At 41.2% G+C, this 26,233-nt stretch overlaps 3 protein-coding genes across 10 annotated transcripts in view; 2 read left to right on the top strand and 1 right to left on the bottom strand.

Annotated features, from left to right (window-relative positions):
- Positions 1-3,950, bottom strand: part of LOC110485227 (rho GTPase-activating protein 17) — a 63,499-nt gene extending 59,549 nt beyond the window's left edge. For 6 of the 8 annotated variants that reach the window (XM_090194020.1, XM_090194027.1, XM_090194026.1 and 3 more), the window contains exon 1: positions 3,510-3,950. In XM_090194020.1, coding sequence (XP_090050146.1) covers positions 3,510-3,562 — 53 coding nt within the window. In that variant the 5' untranslated portion in view covers positions 3,563-3,950. The remainder of the gene's footprint in view (positions 1-3,509) is intronic. The other 2 variants (XM_090194025.1, XM_090194021.1) reach the window with 2 other exon arrangements.
- Positions 3,951-11,037: 7,087 nt separating this feature from the next.
- LOC149979439 (aquaporin-8-like) lies at positions 11,038-15,698 on the top strand. The gene is made up of 3 exons (XM_090191514.1): positions 11,038-11,409; positions 11,971-12,097; positions 15,460-15,698. Exons 1-3 carry the CDS (start codon positions 11,117-11,119, stop codon positions 15,676-15,678), a joined length of 639 nt encoding a protein of 212 aa, XP_090047640.1. The 5' UTR covers positions 11,038-11,116; the 3' UTR covers positions 15,679-15,698.
- A 3,608-nt stretch (positions 15,699-19,306) lies between these two features.
- LOC110486819 (aquaporin-8) lies at positions 19,307-25,004 on the top strand. The gene is made up of 5 exons (XM_090191513.1): positions 19,307-19,810; positions 20,543-20,669; positions 20,958-21,172; positions 22,715-22,849; positions 23,154-25,004. Exons 1-5 carry the CDS (start codon positions 19,551-19,553, stop codon positions 23,194-23,196), a joined length of 780 nt encoding a protein of 259 aa, XP_090047639.1. The 5' UTR covers positions 19,307-19,550; the 3' UTR covers positions 23,197-25,004.
- The last annotated feature ends 1,229 nt before the right edge of the window (positions 25,005-26,233 follow it).

Here is a 26,233-nt window from a genome sequence, read left to right as displayed (position 1 = left end):
GTTTCTTGGCCCAACCAAGTCTCTTCCTCTTATTGGTGTCCTTTAATAGTGGTTTCTTTTCAGCAATTTGACCATGAAGGCCTGAATCACACAGTCTCCTCTGAACAGTTGATGTTGAGATGTGTCTGTTGAACTCTGTGAAGCATTTATTTGGGCTGCAATTTCTGAGGCTGGTAACTCTAATGAACTTATCCTCTACAGCAGAAGTAACTCTGGGTCTTCCTTTCCTGTGGTGGTCCTCATGAGAGACTGTTTCATCATAGCACTTGATGGTTTTTGTGACTGCATTTGAGGAAACTTTCAAAGTTCTTGAAATGTTCCTCTTCCTCTGTTGTTTCTCTTTGCTTATGTGAGCTGTTCTTGCCATAATATGGACTTGGTCTTTTACCAAATAGGGTTATCTTCTGTATACCACAACACAACACAACTGATTGGCTCAAATGCATTCAGGAAAGAATCTCAAATATGAAATATATTTTGATTTGTTTAACAATTTTTTTTGGTTACTACATGATTCCATATGTGTTAATTCATAGTTTTGATATCTTCACTATTATTCTACAATGTAGAAAATAGTACAAATAAAGAAAAATCATTGAATGAGTAGGTGTTCTAAAACTTTTGACCAGTAGTGTGTGTATATGTATGAATGTATATACCTGTGTATGTATGCATGTATGTGTGAATGTATATATGTATATACCTGTGAATGTATGCGTCTCTTTCGGAGGGGTAGGCGGAGGTCAAGTTTTGGTTGGACCGTGTGGTTAATTGACCAATGAGAGCCCTATGGGGCCTGGTCAAACAGGCACTATAAATGGAATAGGATGCCATTTGGAACGCATCCTCTCTAGCTGTCAGCCTGCCCAGCTGTGTTTACAGCTATGTCCCAATATATGGAAAAGACTGGATAGGCAATCAAGGCCTCTTACTTAAACTCTAATAACTATTACAGACAGGGTAAAGTTATTATATTCCTAATGATAATAAACAGACTTAATGATAATGGATTGTATTTATTTAACACTTTACATTATGAGGGGGAATGTAAACCCCATCATCCACTATAGCAGGGGTGTCAAACTCATTCCATGGAGGGCCTAGTCTCTGCTGGTTGTTGTTTTTCCTTTCAATTAAGCCCTAGATAACCAGGTCAGGCGATTGTCTTACTAACCAGGACCTTAATTCTTCAATCCAGACACTCGGCCCTTCGTGCAATGAGTTTTACACATGTACACTGTAGGCTACCAGTGAGAAGTACTCATCCAGTAGAGCTTCAATAGTTATTCCAGAGGATCTACTACTGGAGGATATAGTGTGTAGTACTTATGGTCCATAGAATATCCTAATGTGATAATACTGTTGCTCAGTGGACATCAGCAGAGACTGAGGGACAACAGTGGTGTTAGCTCAGTGGACATCAACAGAGACTCAGGGAGAACAGTGGTGTTAGTCTCTGCTGATGTCCACTGAGCTGAGGGACAACAGTGGTGTTAGCTCAGTGGACATCAACAGAGACTGAGGGAGAACAGTGGTGTTAGCCTCTGCTGATGTCCACTGAGCTAACACCACTGTTGTCCCTCAGCTCAGTGGACATCAGCAGAGACTAACACCACTGTTCTCCCTGAGTCTCTGTTGATGTCCACTGAGCTAACACCACTGTTGTCTCTCAGTCTCTGCTGATGTCCACTGAGCTAACACCACTGTTGTCCCTCAGTCTCTGTTGATGTCCACTGAGCTGAGGGACAACAGTGGTGTTAGCTCAGTGGACATCAGCAGAGACTGAGAGACAACAGTGTTAGCTCAGTGGACATCAACAGAGACTGAGAGACAACAGTGTTAGCTCAGAGGACATCAGCAGAGACTGAGAGACAACAGTGGTGTTAGCTTAGTGGACATCAGCAGAGACTGAGAGACAACAGTGTTAGCTCAGTGGACATCAACAGAGACTGAGAGACAACAGTGTTAGCTCAGTGGACATCAGCAGAGACTGAGGGACAACAGTGGTGCTAGCTCAGTGGACATCAACAGAGACTGAGGGACAACAGTGGTGTTGAGCGCCTGAGGACAACCCCTGTAGGTTCAGAGGGAGAACAGTGGTGTTGAGCGCCGGAGGACAACCCCTGTAGGGTCAGAGGGAGAGGGGGCACCATGAGGAAGCATTGTGGGATGGGGGCTGCACAGTGCCTGGTTGGATGGATGGGGATTCCCCCTTTACATGGGAGTTGGCTATAAACATATAACAGTCAGTGTTTTTCCATCATAGCACACTAGCTATATACAAATCAAATCTAAATGTATTGATCACATACACATGGTTAGCAGATGCTAATGAGTGTAGCGAAATGCTTGTGCTTCTAGTTCCGACAGTGCAGTAATATCTAACAATTCCACAACAACTACCCAATACACACAAATCCCAGTAAAGGAATGGAATAAGAATATGTACATTTTCATATTTGGATGAACAATGACAGAGCCGCATAGGCAAGATACAATAGATGGTATAAAATACAGTATATACATTTGAGATGAGTAATGCAAGATAAGTAAACATTATTAAAGTGGCATTATTAAAGTGACTAGTGATCCATTTATTAAAGTGGCCACTGATTTCAAATCTGTATACAGGCAGTTAGTGATGGCTGTTTAACAATCTGATGGTCTTGAGATAGAAGCTGTTTTTCAGTCTCTCGGTCCCTGCTTTGATGCATTGGTGAACAGCGAGTACAGGAGAGGGCTGAGCACGCACCCTTGTGGGGCCCCAGTGTTGAGGTTCAGCGAAGTGGAGATGTTGTTTCCTACCTTTACCACCTGGGGGACGGCCCGTCAGGAAGTCCAGAACCCAATTGCACAGGGCGGGGTTGTCCACAATACACTAATTACATCATGGTTAGACCACTAGTTAGACCACCATGTTTACTTTCTTCCCACACCACGTGTAGGCCTAACAAATCAATCCATATAGGACGCATGTAGCCTACCATTAAGAAGTTAACATTTGTCAGGCAAACTATTCAGACATCATATCCACATCAGGTTGTCACTATAAGCTTTTTAATTACACGTTCATGTATTCATTATAAAAGTTATTAATTGTAAAAGTTCTTATGTTAGGCATATCTTTCTTATGTTATCACATTTAATTGGTATCAATCCATTCTTGAGCACTCATATGTGGCCCAACACTTCTGACACAGCCCACTGGGATGAGATAAAACTCAGAGGCTGGCTATGGTCAGGATAACGATTTGTGATAGGGAGATATATATCATAACATGGTTAGTGACAGTTTGGTCATGCCATCACAATTACAACTGCCAACCTGTCTCAGCGGCTACACTGTAACTACAAAGTTACAATGTAACTACAATGTAGCCTAACTACAATGCAACATTACCGACAAAATAAATGACAGCAATGACTGCAACAATGCAAAAGAAAATGCCGCCTGAGCCCACTAAATAATAGTAGGCTACACTTTTATTTATCCAAAATACTTTGCCTACCTTCCAACTGTTTGGTTGGCGAGCTGTTTCATGCGATTAAACTGTTTCTTCATGTTTGCGTCCTTGCTCCACCGTATCCAACAAGTTTCAAAAAGTTGCAAGGCCCCCTCTTTGATCCTTTTAGAAAGCAAGTCCAGAAGTTGACCTAGGTCGCTGCCATTGTATTTCTGAAAATGTTACGTTGACTCTGCTGCTCGTCGCCGAATAGGTGTTGTTGGAGCGTTCTAATAAGAATCGATTGTCATTCCCCGCAATGTTTTTTCCTCTTACAAAGTGAATAGGCAATTACAGGACACAGCCCCGTTCAGTTTTCGCTCTTTCCATTTTCACTTTGTGGGCTACTCCTATTACCCAAATGCTGTGCTGAACAGTGGTGTGTAAAAGGAGGAAGTGCAATTCACTTCCCTACTGTAGGCTAGCCTACATGGCCCGCTAGTGAGTGACATGTGATACCTTGGTAAAACAACCCTGTCGAAGTGACACACTTATAATGGGCAATTATGAGTACGAAAAAAACGGACAAAACAATGTGTAAAGCGAATGGTTTGAGATGCATTAACGGCTTTCTAACTGTCACGCGGTTTACTATAGGTTTAAAAGGGCTTATCCACCTATGTGATTCAACAGCAGCACACAATAGGCTTGCAATACCTTAGCTACAGTAGGGGTCAGTGAAACTATTTCTCTATGGACATTTTTGCTTTTTGAAATTGGTAATGCCATTATGTCCACCCAGGGATGTGCTCAACATGATGTAGACAATGTTTCTAATCAGTGACTAGGAAGTCAGGCTTACAAAATCATACTCTCAAGTCATTAAATAAAGAGCACTATGGCCATACAATATGTTATTACAATGTTCTTACAATGATTTTAAAATGTTATGTTACAACAAATGTGTTATTACAGTGCTGTGATATGAATGCCACATGGTGACTGAGCATTAATTACTGTTAATAGTATGTATGTATAAGTCTAACAGATCTCTTGATGTGAACTTCATGAGGTGTTTCATATGGCCATGGATGGAATCAATGGAAATTGCCACCCTGTCATTCATCAGTTGTATGGATTGAGGTAGGTATGGTGAGCTGATACTGGATCTATGCTTGGGGGGTAATACCTGGAGCCTTCAATGTCTGCTGTCATTTCCAGTGTTCTGCTGCTCCCTTGTGGCTATTTGCATGACATGCATAACATGCCTTCTCACAGAATGAGTGTTGAATGTGCATATGTCTTCATTGATTTTGACAAGAAACATAGCATGCCCATATGCATACATTTGTATTTTAAAAGCATTGCAATAGACAGAAAATGATATGAATCATGTATTTTCACATTGTGGGGGATGTAGCCCCTTAGGACACTGTCACTAGCCAGCCACCACCAGGTACTCATCCCTGCACCTTAGAGCTGCCCTATACCCGTAGAGTCATTGAACACTGGTCACTTTAATAATGTTTACATACTCTTTTGCCCTTTTATATATATATATATACTGTATTCTAGTCAAGGCTCATCCTATATAACTACTGCTGTACACACCTTTTATATTCATATACTGTCCATACTGTCTATACACACCAACTGTTTCTATTCATATACTGTCCATACTGTCTATACACACCAACTGTTTCTATTCATATACTGTCCATACTGTCTATACACACCAACTGTTTCTATTCATATACTGTCCATACTGTCTATACACACCAACTGTTTCTATTGCGGACTCTCATTGCTCGCTCTATTCATATACTGTCCATACTGTCTATACACACCAACTGTTTCTATTCATATACTGTCCATACTGTCTATACACACCAACTGTTTCTATTGCGGACTCTCATTGCTCGCTCTATTCATATACTGTCCATACTGTCTATACACACCAACTGTTTCTATTCCGGACTCTCATTGCTCGCTCTGATCTTCCTAAATGTCTTGTTTTTCTCCTTCTTTTTCCTTTTTACATTTGTTATTTTTTAATACTTTTTAAAAAGAACAATAATAATATATTTTACTGTTAGTCATTACTGCACTGGTGGAGCTAGGAACAGAAGAATTCCGCTGCACCCACAGTAACATCTGCAAATGTGTGTATGCGACCAATACATTTTGATTTGATTTAATGATTTATATTTTTAAATAAGCTGTCAATCAACAGAACCTGACCTCACAACAGAACAACATCTGGAAGGGCATAACAAATCAAATCAAAGTTTATTTGTCACATGCGCCGAATACAACATACAACCTTACTGACAAGCCCTTAACCAACAGTGCAGTTCAAGAAAGAGTTAGGAAAATATTTAACAAATAAACAAAAGTAAAAAATAATAAAAAGTAACACAATAAAAGAACAATAACGAGGGTATATATAAGGGGAGTCAATGTGCGGGGCCATTTGATTAATTGTTCAGCAGTCTTATGGCTTGGGGGTAGAAGCTGTTAAGGAGCCTTTTGGTCCTAGACTTGGAGCTCTAGTACCACTTTCCGTGCGGTAGCAGAGAAAACTGTCTATGACTTGGTGACTGGAGTCTCTGACAATATTTTAGGCTTTCCTCTGACACCGCCTAGTATATAGGTCCTGGATAGCAAGAAGCTTGGCACCAGTGATGTACTGGGACGTACGCCTACCCTCTGTAGCGCCTTACAGTCAGATGCCGAGCAATTGTCATACCAGGCGTTGATGCAACCGGTCAGGATGCTCTTGATGGTGAAGCTGTAGAACTTTTTGGGGATCTGGGAACCCATGCCAACTCTTTTCAGTCTCCTGAGGGGGAAAATATGTTGTCGTGCCCTCTCAACGACTGTCTTGGTGTGTTTGGACTATGATAGTTTGTTGGTAATATGGACACCAAGGAGCTTGAAACTCTCGACCCGCTCCACATCGGCCCCGTTGATGTTAATGGGGGCCTGTTCGGCCCGCCTTTTCCTGTAGTCCACGATCAGCGCCTTTGTCTTGCTCACAATGAGGGAGAGGTTGTTGTCCTGGCACCACACTACCAGGTCTCTGACCTCCTCCCTATAGGCTGTCTCATCGTTGTCGGTGATCAGGCCTACAACTGTTGTGTCGTCAGCAAACTTATTGATGGTGTTGAAGTCGTGTTTGGCCACACTGTCGTGGGTGAACAGGGAGTGCAGGAGGGAACTAAGTACACAGCCCTGAGTGGCCCCAGTGTTGAGGATCAGCGTGACAGACGTGTTGTTGCCTACCCTTACCACCTGGGTGCGGCCCTTCAGGAAGTCCAGGATCCAGTTGCAGAGGGAGATGTTTAGTTCCAGGGTCCTTAACTAATGTTAACAGCCATCATTCTATTGATATACCAACATTTTTTAACACTTACATTTGTATTACATGATCTATTAAATACTTTAATTGTCTTATTAAATTGACTTAAATTCTGTTAGTTGTCGGTAATCTGCCACTGTGGTCGTGGTCACTGAGTTCAGGTCCATTCTGACGTTCAAGGTATTTATTATAACTGACCCTATGTGGTCCTCCCCCCACTCCTCTCTTCATGATGTGGTGTGTGCGTATGGCATATCTCATCCACAACCTTATCAAGTGAAACAACCTACAGATTGAAACGGCTAGCACGGATAATCCACTGACAGTCCATCATCTATTTGATTTGCATTCCCTTTCAAGATTGTTTGATCAAAATCAGATGTGTAATTGTCTGGTTTAGTCTGACACATGATTGCTGTTTTTGCCTCAGCTCTATAATTAGATGGTCATTTGATGTGTAAGCCTGGGCCTACTTGGCTGATAAAACCCATATAGAAAACAGAAACAGAAGTTTAGGTTGATGCATAAAAAACTATTAACAGTTCAGTCAATGAAGAGGGTGGTTCGCACATAAGACAAACTCGGAAATATGATGTGGTACTTGGCTCTAATAAAGAGGGTATAGCCTACTAAAAGCTCTAGTCTAAGACTACAGAACAGAGCGCCACCCTTTGGTGGTGTTGAAGGACAGCTAGTGGTACAGTTGGCTTCTTGGTCTTCTAGGCAACCGTCGGTCTACTTCAGATTGACGAAAAATACCTAGAAATGTCCAGAGAAATACAAAACATCACTCTTCTTTACTGTTTGGATATGGGTTTTCATTCGCTCAATTACGTGATAACGCCATAATAACAGAGCTAGACTATTCATTTCCAATGGAGCCCAAAGTGCCAGCTATCAACGTTCCCCTGTCAGACAGGCTCGTGTTGTTTCTGAGCAGGGGTCATGTCCAAGTGGTGGGGCTCTTCAGCCTTATAGTAGTCGATAAGTACTGTTACTATACAAGTGGCACACTCCACAGCTGCTGCTCGGGTAAAGTTATAACAACCACATTTTTATCAATCAACTTACCTGTCAACTTTATTAAAGATTAACTGTCAGATAAATCAATGAAACTGGTCATTTAAGTATGAATCAGAAAATTCAACTCTGGTTCAAAAAGTGAAGAGTTTGAAGGTATTTACTTATTTGTAATTGAATGTCTTCCTTCAATGGGATAGTTTATTTTAAGAGGGAAAGTTCAGCGATGTTACATAATGATATTTGTTTACATACCTTTGTTTTTTGAGTTGTTGAAATGGATCTTTGAAGACGTGCCCACAGTTTCATAGAAATTTGGTTGAATAATGTGACTTAAATGAAATGCTATTTTTTTTTATTAAAGCTGTTTCCATTCTTACAGTCTTATTGGAGGACAAAATATACTTCAGGAATGAAAAGACTCCTCAGACTCAAGTCACATTCTTGATGTGTGGTGGAAAACGTTCATCCTATCACGTGAAATTCTCCCTTCTAGGAAGTGAAATATTTGTGCCTAAGATTACATATTTCGTCATTACATTCAATACACTATAACTCCCCCACCAAGACGGAAAGACAAACAAGTATCAGGAAAGATCAACAAGTTGTGAGGTTAATATCAATGTCAAATGATTAGACCATTTAACATTGAGCCAACACTACATCCATTGTTTTGGTCCTTGCTGTTTCACAGAAAATGATGTTTCTCACCTGACCTTTATTTTATTAAGGCATAATATTATCATTTATGGTATGTGGTGGTATAATTTAGAGGTTTATATTTTCTGACCTTGTATTCAAAAGCAGGATGAACATTATTTGATGGCATATGAACAGGGCCAGGAGTTTTTCCTAACCCGGTGCCATGACCAGGAAAACCTCCAGATTCTATTTATACATAAGGTGGTCAGGAAAACTCATAGCTCTATATGAAACCTATAACCTTAAAGTACAGTGGCTTACGAAAGTATTCACCCCTCTTGGCATTTTTCTTATTTTGTTGCCTTACAACCTGTAATTAAAATAGATTTTGGGGGGTTTGAATCATTTGATTTACACAACATGCCTACCACTTTGAAGATGTATAATATGTTTTCTTGTGAAACAAACAAGAAATAAGGCAACAAAAAAAAACAGAAAACTTGAGCGTGCATAACTATTCACCCCCCCCCCAAGTCAATAATTTGTAGAGTCACCTTTTGCAGCAATTACAGCTGCAAGTCTCTTGGGGTATGTCTCTAGAAGCTTGCCACATCTAGCCACTGGGATGTTTGCCCATTCTTCAAGGCAAACCTGCTCCAGCTCCTTCAAGTTAGATGGGTTCCACTGGTGTACAGCAATGTTTAAGTCATACCACAGATTCTCAATTGGATTGAGGTCTGGACTTTGACTAGGCCTTTCCAAGACATGTAAAACTTTCCCTGTAAACCACTTGAGTGTTGCTTTAGCAGTATGCTTAGTGTCATTGACCTGCTGGAAGGTGAACCTCCATCCCAGTCTCAAATCTCTGGAAGACTGAAACAGGTTTTCCTCAAGATTTTCCCTGTATTTAGTACCATCCATCATTCATTCAATTCAGACCAGTTTCCCAGTCCCTGCCAATGAAAAACATTCCCACAGCATGATGCTGCCACCACCATGCTTCACTGTGGGGATGGTGTTCTTGGGGTGATGCGAGGTGTTGGGTTTGTGCCAGACTGTCACGACTTCCACCGAAGTCGGCTCCTCTCCTTGTTCGGGCAGCGTTCGGCGATCGATGTCACCGGCTTTCTAGCCACCGCCGCTCCATTTTTCATCTTTCCATTTGTTTTGTCTTGTTCCTTACACACCTGGTTTTCATTCCCTAATCATACTGAATGTATTTAGTCCTCTGTTCCCCTACTTGTCTTTGTGTGTAATTGTTTATTGTTTGATGGTGTTTTGTCTGGCGCTATACTTTATCACTGTTTCCGTGTTATTTTGGCACGTTGATTTTTCATGTATGTTATTTGTGGAACTGAATTCAAATGCGACTATTTATTTCACTCTGCCTCCCTTATACACACCTTACACAGACATAGCATTTTCCTTGATGGCCAAAAAGCGCAATTTTAGTCTCATTTTCATTTCACTTCACCAATTTGAACTGTTTTGTGTATGTCCATTACATGACATCCAAATAAAAATACATTTTTAACAACAAAATAGGAAAAGCGCCAAGGGGGATGAATGCTTTTGCAAGGCACTGTATATTTAAAAGATTGTTATCGTAATATGTTATTCTAATTATTATGTAGATATGTTTCAGTCACATTACATATACAACACAGGAGGTTGGTGGTACCTTAATTGGGGAGGATGGGCTCGTGGTAATGTATGGAGCGGAATAAGTGGAATTGTATGAAACACATTAAACACATGGTTGCCATGTGTTTGGTGCCATTCCATTTCCGCCATTCCAACCATTATTATGAGCCGTTTGTGAGTGGATTGATGGTAATTCAGTAGTTATGTAGAATGACAACTTATATAGACAGTCATATAATGAGGCCGCTTGTCCATGTGTTCTATAACACACTCATCATTTTGGTATTTTATTAGGATCCCCATTAGCTGTTGCCATAGCAGCAGCTACACTTCCTGGGGTCCACACAAAACATGAAACATGACATAATACAGAACATGAATAGACAAGAACAGCACAAGGACAGAACTACATACATTTAAGATGTGACACAGAGCCTCTATGCTGTACTTCTATAGTATTTTAGGCAATAGCTCTATCTGCAGAAGCAGGGTTTCTGTCCCTGTATTCTAACTGCATAATGTATATTGAAATGTAAGCTATTCATTTCACAACTAGTATTCATAATACTATTGATAATAACAGTCATGGGGAAATCATTTTGATTGGTCCGTACAAAGTCCTGACAAGTATGTTTGAAGTTAGATCAAAAGGATTGCATTTAACGGTAATCACTTAAGCAAACAATATCTGAACATTTCTTGCATTTTGTCTCATTGTTTGATGATCTGGTAGCATTTTTCTGCCTAGCTATCTGGACCATTCCAAGAAAATGACTTATCAACGTCCCCCTCCGCTATCTTCACCCCACCTCCGCCCCTCACCTCCACTTCCCTCCTTGTCTTCGGTCCTCCACCTCCTCCCATTCCTCCACCTCCCTCCTCCTCATCCACCTCACCCCTCCTCCTCCCTTCTTATTCCTTATCAGCACTCTTGCGTAACCTCTAGACTTAAGAGCACTAACAACCCATGGGCTGTTTCCAGTCTTACACAGTCTAACCCAACACCATGGCTCTCTATGAGTCTAAGACCGAGCTCTGGGACCTGGACATCAATGTGATCCAGCCAGAAAGGAAAGGTCCAGATACAGCCACAGATGGAAACAGCAGTACCGAGTCGTTCAGGGATGCGTTCCAACGTTATATCCAGCCCTGTCTGGCAGAGCTGCTGGGTTCATCTCTGTTTATCTTTGTGGGGTGTCTGTCTGTGATCGAGAACACAGAGGGCACCGGAAGGCTGCAGCCGGCCCTGGCACACGGCCTGGCCCTGGGCATCGTTATCGCCGTGCTGGGGGAGATCAGGTAAGGCTGGGGGCCCCTCTGGGGGTGGGTGGGGAGAGGCTGGAAGGTGATAACCTGGTCCTAGATCTGTTTGTGCTGTATAGCCAACTTTTCTGGCCATGACATGGTATAGGTTTTGGGACTAGGCTGGGAAGTTGATGCTCAGGTTTTCAAATGTTAGCAGAGCAACAGAAGAGTCTGTTCCTAGGCTTTCAACATGCAGCATGTTGATGCATAACAGATTGTGTAAAAGCATTGCAAAAATGAAGACTTGTAATGGATCTGTTGATCAGCATTGACTTGAAGTTTTATGACTGTGCTTTCAAAGTAGCCTACAATAGATCATTAAAATGCACAACAGGATTTTAAAATCACACTTGTATCATTTTGATGAGGCAATCTACATTAGCATTTTTTCTTAATATGGTTTTATTGTTGCTACTTGCCTCTATATTTAAAATAGTTTGTTTTGTTTTCTAAAGGATGTGCCTCATATAAAAAACTATTGTGAACTGTTTAAAATAAAACAACTTCATTAAAATGTATTAGGGTAATTCAATTGTTCCATGTCTTTCTCTGCAGTGGGGGCCACTTCAACCCAGCAGTGTCTGTGTCTGTGTTTCTGATCGGGGGTCTCAACATCATACTGCTGGTCCCCTACATACTGGCTCAGATGTGTGGAGGGATGATAGGGGCAGGACTAGCCAAGGTGGGTACTCTGTAGCCTACTAAAAGGTTTGTTGAACTTCTACTCATACTAACTTGGTATTTAATAGGATCTTAATTATAATTGTTCTTATTTATTGACATTGAAGACATGTACATTTATTTAACTTCATTATTTGGTAACAATATGTACTTTCTAGTACAAACATTCAAGAATTCAATATACAGTATTTGGTAACTACCTGGCCAAATGGGTAGGCCTACTGTCACTAAAGACTATGTAAACATCAGGAAAATATCAGCTAGATCTTTCACACTTTCAGAGGTTTGATCGTCCCATAATACACAACACTTGTACAATCTGCACTTATCCTAACAGTATGATCATCCTCATTCTGTCAACACTTCAGATATGGATCATGACAATAATCTCTTTTTGCACCTACCCTGCTCTTCTCTTGGCTGCTATCAGGACAGTAAAACGATAAAGCAATTGACGTCCATGAGGGTTGAGTGACCAGGCAGTCACCCACTCTACTCTATTGGCAGTCATGTACATGTACAGTACAGTGTCCTTAGAGCTGAACAAGATTAGTTGAGTCTGTGTTTCACCACCTTGTAAAGTCAAGAGCTCATTGGCCATTACCCTGCAAGCACTTTTCGTTCCTTGGAAGTTGTGGGAACATAGGTTTTTGGTTTCCCATTGGTTCTGGGAACGAAGCCATATGTTTCCTGACCGGTAAAATTGTATGTTTTTTAAACATTCTGAGAACATACATTTTTTTTAAACTGCTTTGTTGGTTAAGGGCTTGTAAGTAAGCATTTCACTGTACGGTCTACATCTGTTGTATTCAGTGCATGTGACAAATACAATTAGATTTAATTTCATTTGTTCTGGGAATGTTAATTTTTAGGTTTCAGGGAGGTACTGAGGATGTTTTACTATGGTTCCCAAAAATATTTTCAGTCGCCTCACAAGTCCTCAACTGGCAGCTTCATTAAATAGTACCTGCAAAACACCAGTCTCAACGTCAACAGTGAAGAGGTGACTCCGAGATGCTGGCCTTTCAGGCAGAGTTCCTCTGTCCAGTGTCTGTGTTCTTTTGCTCATCTTAATATTTTATTTTTATTGGCCAGTCTGAGATATGGCTTTTTCTTTGCAACTCTGCCTAGAAGGCCAACATCCTGGAGTTGCCTCTTCACTGTTGACGTTGAGACTGGTGTTTTGCAGGTACTATTTAATGAAGCTGCCAATTGAGGACTTGTGAGGAATCTGTTTCTCAAACTAGACACTCTAATGTACTTGTCCTCTTGCTCAGTTGTGCACTGGGGCCTCACACTCCTCTTCCTATTCAGGTTAGAGCCAGTTTGTGCTGTTCTGTGAAGGGAGAACACAGTGTTGTACGAGATCTTCAGTTTCTTGGCAATTTCTCACCTGGAATAGCCTTCATTTCTCAGAACAAGAATAGACTGACGAGTTTCAGAAGAAAATGCTTTGTTTTTGGCCATTTTGAGCCTGTAATCGAACCCACAAATGCTTATGCTCCAGATACTCAACTAGTCTAAAGAAGGCCAGTTTTATTGCTTCTTTAATCAGAACAACAGTTTTCAGCTGTGCTAACATAATTGCAAAAGGTTTTTCTAATGATCAATTAGCCTTTTAAAATGATAAACTTGGATTAGCTAACACAACGTGCCATTGGAACACAGGAGTGATTGTTGCTGATAATGGGCCTCTGTACGCCTATGTAGATATTCCATTCAAAATCTGCCGTTTCCAGCTACAGTAGTCATTGACAACATGAACAATGTCTACACTGTATTTCTGATCAATTTGATGTTATTTTAATGGACAAAAATGTGCTTTTCTTTCTTTTTTGACCCAAAACTTTTGAACGGTAGTGTATATGTTCAAATCAAAATATATTTAACATTTTATATTTTTCAAAGTAGCCACCCTTTGCCTTGATGACAGCTTTGAAAACTAGGGATTCTCTCAACCAGCTTCATGAGGTAGTCACCTGGAATGCATTTCAATTAACTGGTGTGCCTTGTTTAAAGTTAATTTGTGGAATTCCTTTCCTTCTTAATGCGTTTGAGCCAATCAGTTGTGTTGTGACATGATAGGGTTGGTATACAGAAGATAGCCCTATTTGGTAAGTACCAAGTTGATATTATGGCAAGAACAGCTCAAATAAGCAAAGAGAAATGACAGTCCATCATTACTTTAAGACATGAAGGTCAGTCAATCCAAAACAGTTCAAGAACTTTAACAGTTTCTTCAAGTGCTGTCGCAAAAACCATTGAGGGCTTAGATGAAACGGGCTCCCATGAGGACCGCTACAGGAATGGAAGACCCAGTGTTACCTCTGCTGCAGAGGATAAGTTCATTAGAGTTACCAGCCTCAGATTGCAGCCCAAATAAATGCTTCACAGAGTTCAAGTAATAGACACATCTCAACATCAACTGTTCAGAGGAGACGGAGTGAATCAGGCCTTCATGGTCAAATTGCTGCAAAGAAACCACTACTAAAGGACACTTATAAAGGACACCAAGAAACACGAGCAATGGACATGGTGGAAATCTGTCCTTTGGTCAAATTTGAGATTTTTGGTTCCAACCGCTGTGTCCTTGTGAGACGCAGAGTAGGTGAACAGATGACCTCTGCATGTGTGGTACCCACTGTGAAGCATGGAGGAGGAGGTGTGATGGTGTGGGGCCACTTTTCTGGTGGTTTGCTCTTAGTGGGACTATCATTTGTTTTTCAACAGGACAATGACTCAACACACCTCCAGGCTGTGTAAGGGCTATTTGACCAAGAAGGAGAGTGATGGAGTGCTGCATCAGATGACCTGGCCTCCACAATCACACGACCTCAACCCAATTGAGATGGTTTGGGATGAGTTGGACCGCTGAGTGAAGGAAAAGCAGCCAGCAAGTGCTCAACATATGTGGGAACTCCTTCAAGACTGTTGGAAAAGCATTCCAGGTGAAGCTGTTTGAGAGAATGCCAAGAGTGTGCAAAGCTGTCATCAAGGCAAAGGGTGGCTACTTTGAGGAAGATAAAATATCAAATGTATTTGGATTTGTTTAACACTTTTTTGATTAGTACACGATTCCATGTGTTATTTCATAGTTTGATTGTCTTCACTATTATTCTACAACGTAAAAAATAATACAAATAAAGACAAACCCTTGAATGAGTAGGTGTGTCCAAACTTTTGGCTCGTACTGTATATTATTTTTTATCACACTTGAAAAGACAAACTCTGAACAGATGTAGAATATGACCAGTGGAAAGTAGCAGTCAATAAGCAAATGTTAAATAATGTTCTTCTGTATCTGGACCTATGCTTTTCTCCCTACAGATCCTATATTCATATCAGTAATATCTCCTTCTCCAGGTGATTTCCCCATCCATGAACTATGCCAAAGTTTCAGGGGCAGCATTCGACACAGTGCAGGCCGACACCCAGATAGTACCAGCCACGGTGGCAGAGGTGATCATGACTCTGTTCCTGACGATGGTGGTGTGTATGGGGGCCGTGAATGGACGCACGCGCAGCCTGTTGGCCCCTCTCTGCATCGGGCTGACTGTGACCGCAGACATCCTGGCTGGGTGAGGACCCATGGGGTAGAAGGTGTGGTGTAAGAGCGGTGGGTGGGGTGGTCGTGGAGTGGATTGATGTAAGGTGTGTGGGTAAGGGATAGGATGGGAGGAGGGTTGGAAAGGTTTGAGAAATTAGCCTGGAGAAAGACTGTACTGTACATTCTGCAGAACAACTTTTCAGATACAAACAAATCAAATCAAATGTTATTAGTCACATCCGCCGAAAACAACAGTGAACTTTACACCTTACACCTTACACCTTACAGTGAAATGCTTACTCACGAGCCCCTAACCAACAATGAAGTTTTAAAAAATTATAAGAATAAGAGATAAAAGTAACAAGCAATTAAAGAGCAGCAGTAAAATAACAATAGCGGGACTATATACAGGGGGTACCGATACAGAGTCAGTGTGCCGGTTAGTTGAGGTAATATGTACATGTAAGTAGAGTTATTAAAGTGACTATGCATAGATGACAACAGAGAATAGCAGTGGTGTAAAGAGGGGGGGGGACACTGAAAATAGTCTGGGTAGCCATTTAACTAGATGTTCAGGAGTCTTATGGCTTGAGGGTAAAAGCTGTTTAGAAGCCTCTTGGAACAAGAACAAGAGCGCACAAGCCGTGCGGTAGCAGAGAGAACAGTCTATGACTAGATGACTAGGGTGGCTGGAGTCTTTTACCATTTTTAGGGCCTTCCTCTGACACCGCCTGGTATAGAGGTCCTGGATGGCAGGAAGATTGGTCCCAGTGATGTACTGGGATGTTCGCACTACCCTCTGTAGTGTCGGAGGCCGAGCAGTTGCCATACCAGGCAGTGATGCAACAAGTCAGGATGCTCTCGATGGTGCAGCTGTAGAACCTTTTGCGGATCTGAGGACCCATGACAAATCTTTTCAGTCTACTAAGGGGGAATAGGTTTTGTTGTGACCTCTTCACGACTGTCTTGGTGTGCTTGGACCATGTTAGTTTGTTGGTGAAATGGACACCAAGGAACTTGAAGCTCTCAACCTGCTCCACTGCAGCCCCGTCGATGAGAATGGGGGCGTGCTCGGTCCTCCTTTTTCCTGTTGTCCACAATCATCTCCTTTGTCTTGATGTTTGATGTAATGGCCTACCTTTGTACAGTATAGTTAACTACTACTGAGATAAATACCTGTACACTACCAATAAAACACAATGTACACCACGATACACTGCTTGCTGTGTACCGTAAGACACCACATGCTCTATCATTCATTCATGCATCGCTTTTATATCACGTCCTCTACAGGGGAGCAGTGTCTGGGGCATGTATGAACCCAGCTCGTGCCTTTGGCCCGGCCGTGGTGGCCGACTACTGGAGCTATCACTGGATCTACTGGGTGGGACCCATGTCTGGAGCCCTGCTAACCGCCAGCTTCATACGGTACTGTACAGCTCTGATCTTCTGGGGCCTGGATACCTGGCTGTTTACATCATTGTCCTGTTTGGTTTTAATCAGAAACAGACTGGAGGCCAAGCTACTATTGAAACACTTTGGTTGGGAAAGCAATCTTAATCTTTGTCCTTGAAATGACCATTAATACTAAAATAATGACCCAACTGGAGCTCCATAGATTAGAATGGAATATATTTATTATAGAATGGAATTTGCCTCCACTAGCTGCAGGTGTGGGATTAGAAGCCTTGTCTGCCCATAAATTCTTGCAAATCAACAAGAGAATCTACCACCTCCATATCGGGATGTGTTGTCTTGTGCGATAAAGCACTGTATTGTAACATGGCTGTTAGACAGGGCTGTTTGTCCTCAACTTGATAAACATGAACTGTCCCTCTAAAATCAATGGCTAGCTATGGGATGGAAAGTTACTCCTACAATGGGTGCTTTTATACAATTCTTAAGTCTGGGAGAGTCATTAACCTAGTTTTAACAATGTGTGGATTTAACACCTTTTTATCTTGATTTTCCTTGTTAAAGTCTTGTGTTGTCTAAGACATATTTTGGGGAATTATTTAGATTTATGTTAAAAATAACTAAAGAAACAATGTGTGGAAGCAACAACTTGTCGAGTGATGTTACATTCAACAATTCTGTACTATTTTGATGGTGTGTTTTTTCTATTTTCAGACTACTGCTTGGGGATGAGAAAACCAGAGTTATCTTGATGTGATACAGATGTAGGTTTCCAGTTCAAGTCCATAAAAAAGTCCATTTCCAAAATCCACATAAATTCTAACAGTATTTTTGTGTTACTATTTCCATGTCTCTTAGTTTAAAATAATCTTACCAATGTAACTTTATTCTATACCGGTATATATAGATGATCTATTGTCCATAAATGCAATCTATTTTATTCAATGCCATTTGTATAAACACATTTTGTACAGTAAATATTGCATTGTATATTTTTTTTCTATGATTGATCCCTTTTGACATAGTAGAAGTGACTTCTGGCCCGTAGTCTGTGTTTTATACCGCCACCTTTTGGTTATGTGGTGAACTACAGCCTTGCATTGGTCTGACTCTCACTGTACTGTGATACAGACTTTCATATGCGTCATGCCTTTTCACTGATTATCTGCACACAGACATCCAAAAACTAGCCACATTAGATAACATTGAATTTGACACTGTAATTGCTATCTTGACTGAAAGTCTCAGCCATAGAAATATAATTACTAGGAAGGACATAGCCCCTCAGACAACCGGTCCTCCCATTATGGACTCATTGACTTGAACGGGGACCTCTCTTCTAGTAATTATATTTCTATGGCAGACACTCATTGGAGACAGTAGTATGTGAACGTTCAAAAAATGTTGCAGTGAAGATTCAAGAAATGAAGTATAAATGTGTACAGCAGAGGAGTGTCCATTTATTGATTTGTACGTTGGAAATATAGAAGATACTGTTTCTTTCATACGCAATTAATACAAATGAATTATTAAATGAATTCATGAATTCCATTAGTGCCCCCTCAAGAATAAGTACATACTGTACATGATGCCTGTATGCACAGTAACAGTCTGATTTTGCCACATTCTACACATTTACAACGTCAATTTATCATTTACAATGTCAATGTATTTATCCCCTGTTATTTGCTGATGGATGTGTCTACCATTTAGGACAAATAATAAGATATTACACTAAAGTGTAAAAAGCCAGTTTCATGTTTTACTGGATTGTCTTTTACTCCCTTCAGAGAATAACAGGAGCAGACTTTGCACAGGTGCAGAGACTTTGTCAAACTGTCTAGTTTTAATGCTTTATCTTATCTAGCTGGGACTGGCTAACATCAATGATCTATGCATGATTAATACAAACAGGTTAACCAAGATTACACTTTTTTGTTTGGCCTGGAAATCTAGAACATTATGTCTAGTAGTAGGCTGCTGTATTAACAAACTAACAAAACATTTAGTTGATTTAAATAGTAAAAACATATCACAGTCATATATGCTCTACCCTGAAAATGTTGTTTTCAAATCAGTGCCAACAAAATATCTGTCTGCTGGACATTTACTATACTTTTAAACTGTGAACTGGTTGTCTGTTGTACTGTGTTCACTAGAGTAAACTGACTTGGATTAATCATAACATGGATATCAGTGTCAAAGAGTCCATCGTTGGTCAATGGAGCAATTCAATTTTATGCTCTCTCTCTCGCTCTCTTTCTCTCTCTCCACTCTCTATCTCACCCTTTCGTTCTTTGAACTTACCAAAGTTCAAGTGATTAGCATCGCAGGTAGATATTTGGACACACACCTGCGGACATTATCGCCAGTGCTGCACTGTATCTCTATATACAAAGACTCCTTCCTCTCTCTCATCTATTTTCCCTCCAAACTCCTCCATTCTCTCTCTCCTCTATTCTCACTCTATCTCTCCAAACCCCTTTCCACTATGACAGAAGGGACAATGGAACTGGGTGACATGGGGACATCCCTGATGGCATCAGACTCTAAGAAAGCACCCGTCCAGCCTCCCAACAAGTTTGAGCGCCTGGTCCAGCCGTGTCTGGCTGAGCTGGTGGGGACCATGTTCTTTGTGTTCATCGGCTGTGTGTCGGTCATAGAGAACGTGGAGGCAGCAGGGAGGCTGCAGCCAGCTCTGGTCCATGGTCTGGCTGTGGCAGTCATGGTGGCGTGCATGGCAGAGATCAGGTCTGTGTGTTTATATACAGTGTATTGATACACTGTCTCACTGTACTGTGCTGTTTTGGATAAGTGTCTGTAAAGTGTCTCATTTTACATCATTACAGTGTTGTACTTTGGTCTCCTTTTGAGATTAACGTTAGTCATTTGTTTTCAATAGAGCATTTATATTTTGCATGAACAGTATGTTGTGTGCTTTAATGTGAGTGGAATGAATGTATTTGAGTGTAATGCATGCCCAGTATTCCATTATATTTGCAATGTTCGATATTGCTACAATTTTGGGGTCAAAATACTGAACACACACGGAGTGGAAACCCATAAGTCCCGTATTCTTTTTGTGGTGATTGTGTGTTTCTTCGTCATGTGAGTTCAAAAACAGTCTTTCACAGATAAAGGTAACACACCTAAGGTTGTAAAACCATTCTCATTCCAGTGAGTGCCATTCAACTTATAAACAGTGGCCATTATGGTGTAATGTGTTATGATTTCACAGATGGACCTGACACATACATATCCCAAGTTTATAAAGCAACTGTGACCCCATTCATATTGTTATACCTAATAATTGAGTGAACATATTAACAATGTCTAATCAATATCTAAAGCCAATCTCCTTGAACTGATACAAAGGTGAAAGTGTGAAGGTGAGTAATGTTAAACTGTGAAATATACTGTGTAAAACCCAACCCTCCTGGGCTATCTGACCATTCTTCTGCTATTTCTCTCTGACCTCCACAGCGGCTCCCATTTTAACCCACCGTTTACCATTGCTATCTACCTGTGTGGAGGCATGAAGCTGAATATGGTGGGGCCCTACCTCATCAGTCAGCTCATAGGGGGTGTGCTAGGTGCTTCCATGTCAAAGGTGAGGGTTAAACCTGATATCAGTGGTCATTCAATGCACATCTATGACTAACAGTATCTGTGGAGGTAGAATTTTGTCTTGCACCTTGAAATGATTTGAAATGCAGAAAAAAAATATCAGTTGTATTAAATCAAATCAAAACTATAAAATGAATATTCACAACTACAGTGATTAGATATGCAGACAACTGTCATTACCCCAGTTTAGCTCGTCAGACAATGCATTGGGTTTTGTAGTAATATAATGACATCACTGCCAGTAAATGAACCTGAATCCATTGTTCCTCAGCTGATGACCACAACAGAGAACTACTCCAAGGCCCAGGGGGCAGCCTTTGCCCTGCTGCAATCACAAGATCAGCTGTGGGGGGCTCTGTTTGGGGAGATAGCCATGACCTGCCTGGTCACCATGGTGGTGCTGCTGGGGGCGGTCAACGCCAAGAGTAGCAGCCCCATGGTTCCCTTCATGGTGGGCTGTACTGTCATCATCAACATCCTGGCTGGGTGAGATACTGAGAGGGCCTAGAGTGGAATTTATCACTTGTACTGTAACTAGGCCCAACGTCTTTCCTGGCTACTTGACCTGGTCAGTTCCTGCTATAGGGTTATTAGGGCCTAGAGGTTTTCCTGGCTACCTGGTCAGTTCTTGCTATAGGGTTATTAGGGCCTAGAGGTTTTCCTGGCTACCTGGTCAGTTCCTGCTATAGGGTTATTAGGGCCTAGAGGTTTTCCTGGCTACCTGGTCAGTTCTTGCTATAGGGTTATTAGGGCCTAGAGGTTTTCCTGGCTACCTGGTCAGTTCTTGCTATAGGGTTATTAGGGCCTAGAGGTTTTCCTGGCTACCTGGTCAGTTCTTGCTATAGGGTTATTCGGGCCTAGAGGTTTTCCTGGCTACCTGGTCAGTTCTTGCTATAGGGTTATTAGGGCCTAGAGGTTTTCCTGGCTACCTGGTCAGTTCTTGCTATAGGGTTATTAGGGCCTATAGGTTTTCCTGGCTACCTGGTCAGTTCTTGCTATAGGGTTATTAGGGCCTAGAGGTTTTCCTGGCTACCTGGTCAGTTCTTGTTATAGGGTTATTAGGGCCTAGAGGTTTTCCTGGCTACCTGGTCAGTTCTTGCTATTGGGTTATTAGGGCCTAGAGGTTTTCCTGGCTACCTGGTCAGTTCTTGCTATAGGGTTATTAGGGCCTAGAGGTTTTCCTGGCTACCTGGTCAGTTCTTGCTATAGGGTTATTCGGGCCTAGAGGTTTTCCTGGCTACCTGGTCAGTTCTTGCTATAGGGTTATTAGGGCCTAGAGGTTTTCCTGGCTACCTGGTCAGTTCTTGCTATAGGGTTATTAGGGCCTATAGGTTTTCCTGGCTACCTGGTCAGTTCTTGCTATAGGGTTACTAGGGCCTAGAGGTTTTCCTGGGCCTCGTACAAGTAATTCTCCAAAAATAATTTGTTCTCTTAATAATTAGCCTGGATAGATAAGGTTTGGAAAAAGTTTGTTTGAAGGTTTGTTTATTAACTATTTATAAACCACTATTATATCATTTGTTACCCATTGAATAGAGTTTGTTATAAATTATTTACATGGATATAACATGCATTATTATACACTGTTTAAACAAATGATCTACTGATTTATGAAATGTTAACTAATAATGAACAAAGAAATAATGGAAGATAAACAAACGTTCAAGTAGAGTTGTCATCAACGATTACATCCACAACTGAAGATATGGAACAGCCATTGCTAAAATGTGCATTATTGTGACATAAAGATTAGATAAACATCTTAGATAGGTAGTAGATAACACGCTCATTACATTGCAATTATGACCTTCTGGGCATTTCTAAGTAACGTGTTTACTGTTCCCACACGACACCATGATCATGGCAAAACATGAAATACTTGTTATCTCAACATTTAGTTTCATAGCATCATGGGTAGAGATACAGCACATGTTTGTTTTGATGGACATGATTCTGCTGCATACCTGGAGATAATCATCTTTAATACTATCATAGTTCTGAAACTCTTTGTCATTATTATTTCTTCAGTGGAGATGTGTCTGGAACCTGTCTGAACCCGGCCAGAGCCCTGGGTCCTGCTATAGTGGCCAACTACTGGACCTACCACTGGGTTTACTGGGTAGGACCCATCACTGGTGGACTGGTGGCTGCTGCACTGGTTAGGTGAGGATAGACTACACACAGAGATCCTACTAAATGACTTCTAATATATAATTATATGAGGCTACGTTCCAGACAGAATAGTCTGGTTTAGCAGCTATACTGTAAGAATGTGTTTGAGATTGTACAGGATGATGCACGGAGAAACTGAAGTACTCGCACACCATTTCACTGTATGTGTTTTCTCATGTTCCTCAACGTGTAGTCTTATTATTACTGATGTGAAAGCGAGCATACTGAATGAAGATCTATAATGTCACAATAAAGCATCATCTTCAGAACCTCTTATGCTATCTGTTTTTTTCAGACTACTGCTTGGAGACCGGAAGACACGTATTCTCATGAAGTAATACCACATGTCGAGTTGACAGGTCTGAGATTACCATTGTTGTTACATACAGTTGTTACAGTACCAGTCAAAAGTTTGGACACACCTACTCATTCAAGGGTTTGTCTTTATTTTTTACTATTTTCTACTTTGTAGAATAATAGTGAAGACATCTAAACTATGAAGTAACACATATGGAATCATGTCGTAGCCAAAAAAGTGTTAAACAAATCAAAATATATTTTAGATTTTAGATTCTTCAAAATAGCCACCCTTTCCACACTCTTGGTATTCTCCCAACCAGCTTCACCTGGAATGCTTTTCCCACATATGCAGAGCACTTGTTGGCTGTTTTTCCTTCACTCTGCGGTCCAACTCTTCCCAAACCATTTCAATTGGGTTGAGGTCGGGGGACTGTGGATGCCAGGTCATCTGATGCAGCACTCCATCACTCTCCTTCTTGGTCCTGTTGAAAAACAAATGATAGTCCTACTAAGCACAAACCAGATGGGATGGCGAATAACTGCAGAATGCTGTGGTAGCCATGCTGGTTAAGTGTGCCTTGAAATCTAAATAAATCATTGACAGTGTCACCAGCAAAGCACCCTCACACCATCACACCTCCTCCATTATTTACGGTGGGAGCCACACATGCAGAGATCATTCATTCACCTACTCTGTGTCTCACAAAGACATAGCAGTTGGAACCAAAAATCTCACATTTGGACTCATCAGACCAAAGGACAAATTTCAACCAGTCTTATGTCCATTACTCGTGTTTCTTGGCCCAAGCAAGTTTCTTATTATTATTGGTGTCCTTTAGTAGTGGTTTATTTACAGACATTTGACCATGAAGGCCTGATTCACACAGTCTCCTCTGAACAGTTGATGTTGAGATGTCTGTTACTTGAACTCTGTGAAGCATTTATTTGGGCTGCAATCTGAGGCTGGTAACTCTAATGAATTTATCCTCTGCAGCAGAGGTAACTCTGGGTCTTCCTTTCCTGTAGCGGTCCTCATGAGAGCCAGTTTCATCTTAGCACTTGATGGTTTTTTCATCCTGCACTTGAAGAAACTTTCATAGTTCTTGAAATTTCCGGATTGACTGACCTTCAGGTCTTAAAGTAATGATAGACGGTCCTTTCTCTTTGCTTATTTGAGCTGTTCTTGCCATAATATGGACTTGGTCTTTTACCAAATAGGGCTATCTTCTGTATACCAACCCTATCATGTCACAACACAACTGATTGGCTCAAACGCATTAAGAAGGAAAGAAATTCCACAAATGAATGTTTAACAAGGCACACCTGTTAATTGAAATGCATTCCAGGTGACTACCTCATGAAGCTGGTTTAGAGAATGCCAAGAGTGTGCAAAGCTGTCATCAAGGCAAACGGTGGCTACTTTGAAGCATCTCAAATATAAAATATATTTTGATTTGTTTAACACGTTTTTGGTTACTACATGATTCCATATGTGTTATTACATAGTGTTTATGTCTTCACTATTATTATACAATGTAGAAAATAGTACAAATAAAGAGAAATTCTTAAATGAGTAGGTGTGTCTAAACGTTTTACTGGTACTGTATATTATCACCATTATTGTTATATTATCACCATTGTTGTTATTATTATCATCATTATTGCTATATTATCACCATTGTTGTTGAATATATTATCACCATAATTGTTATATTATCACCATTGTTGTTGAATATATTATCACCATTATTGTTATATTTTCACCTTTTTTGTTTTCCCAGTATATTTTGGGGACACTATTTTCCTGTGACTATTTGAGATTAAAAGCTTTTTATAAACAAAGTGACAAGCTATTGTCAACCATGTATTTTTAACATACACTTAGTGTACAAAATATTTAAAAGACACCTGCTATTTCCATGACATAGACTGACCAGGTGAATCCAGGTGAAAGATATGATCCCTTATTGATGTCACTTGTTAAATCCACTTCAATCCGTGTAGATGAAGGGGAGGAGACAGGTTAAAGAAGGATTTTAAAGCCTTGAGACAATTGAGACAAAGGATTTAAGTGCCTTTGAACGGGGTATGGTAGTAGGTGCCAGGCGAACCAGTTTGTGTCAAGAACTGCAACGCTGCTGGCTTTTTAACGCTCAACAGTTTCCCGTGTGTATCAAGAACGGTCCACCACCATAAGGACATCCAGCCAACTTGACACAACTGTGGGAAGCATTGGAGTCAACATGGGCCAGCATCCCTGTGGTACGCTTTCAACACCTTATAGAGTCCATGCCCTGACAAACTGAGGCAGTTCTGAGGGCAAGGGGGGGGGGGGGGGGGGTGCAACTCAATATTAGAAAGGTGTTCTTAATGTTTTGTACACTCAGCGTATATCAGTCAAGTTATTATCAGCACGGAACAGTTTGTGTCGAGGACTGACTATTGCAAACACCCAGAAATAGTAGAAATTTGTTCAACACTCTGTCAGATACTGATACTCAATTTCAGCATTCCCTTTTAGAAGACCAACAAAAGAATGCCCAAATGCAGAACATTATGTAGAAAAGCCCATTTCCAACCAGGTGTTTTTTGTATGGAGGGCTTCACCAATTTGTAAATCTTTGGCCCAACTCTCCATCTCATTACCTTATAAATCAGTGGGGATATAAAACAACTAAAACAAATTAACTTTCCCCATAAGTCAATTACCAAAACACTCAGTTCAAACGCAAACAACAGACGGCAAAATAATGAAGGACCTTTTCAAAACCACAGGGTCCATCTCTGGCATGAGCGTTGTGCTCCCATGCTCCTGGTCCTATAGCCTGTAAAGGAGACCCAGTCAAAGGCTGGCCTGGAGGGTCTCATGCTGTTTCCACATTGTACCCCGGGCCTCCCCACAGCAGTGGCCCACATGGGAAAGCTGGCCAGGCGGCGGGATAAACCAATTACCCCCCAGATGGAGGGGACTCCTGCCGGCACACCATCCGAGGGGCTCCCGGCCTCCCGCTTCCAGGCGCTCCTGGAAACCCCCGGGACGTCGTTCCCTCAGATTCTGTCTGGAGAATTCCCAAA

The sequence above is a fragment of the Oncorhynchus mykiss genome, chromosome 12 (genome assembly GCF_057628025.1).
Source record: "Oncorhynchus mykiss isolate SJ-2025 chromosome 12, ASM5762802v1, whole genome shotgun sequence".
NCBI classification, from domain to species: Eukaryota; Metazoa; Chordata; class Actinopteri; order Salmoniformes; family Salmonidae; genus Oncorhynchus; species Oncorhynchus mykiss.
The sequence above is the reverse complement of the archived record's forward strand: the minus strand, read 5'-3'. Positions and strand labels throughout refer to the sequence as shown.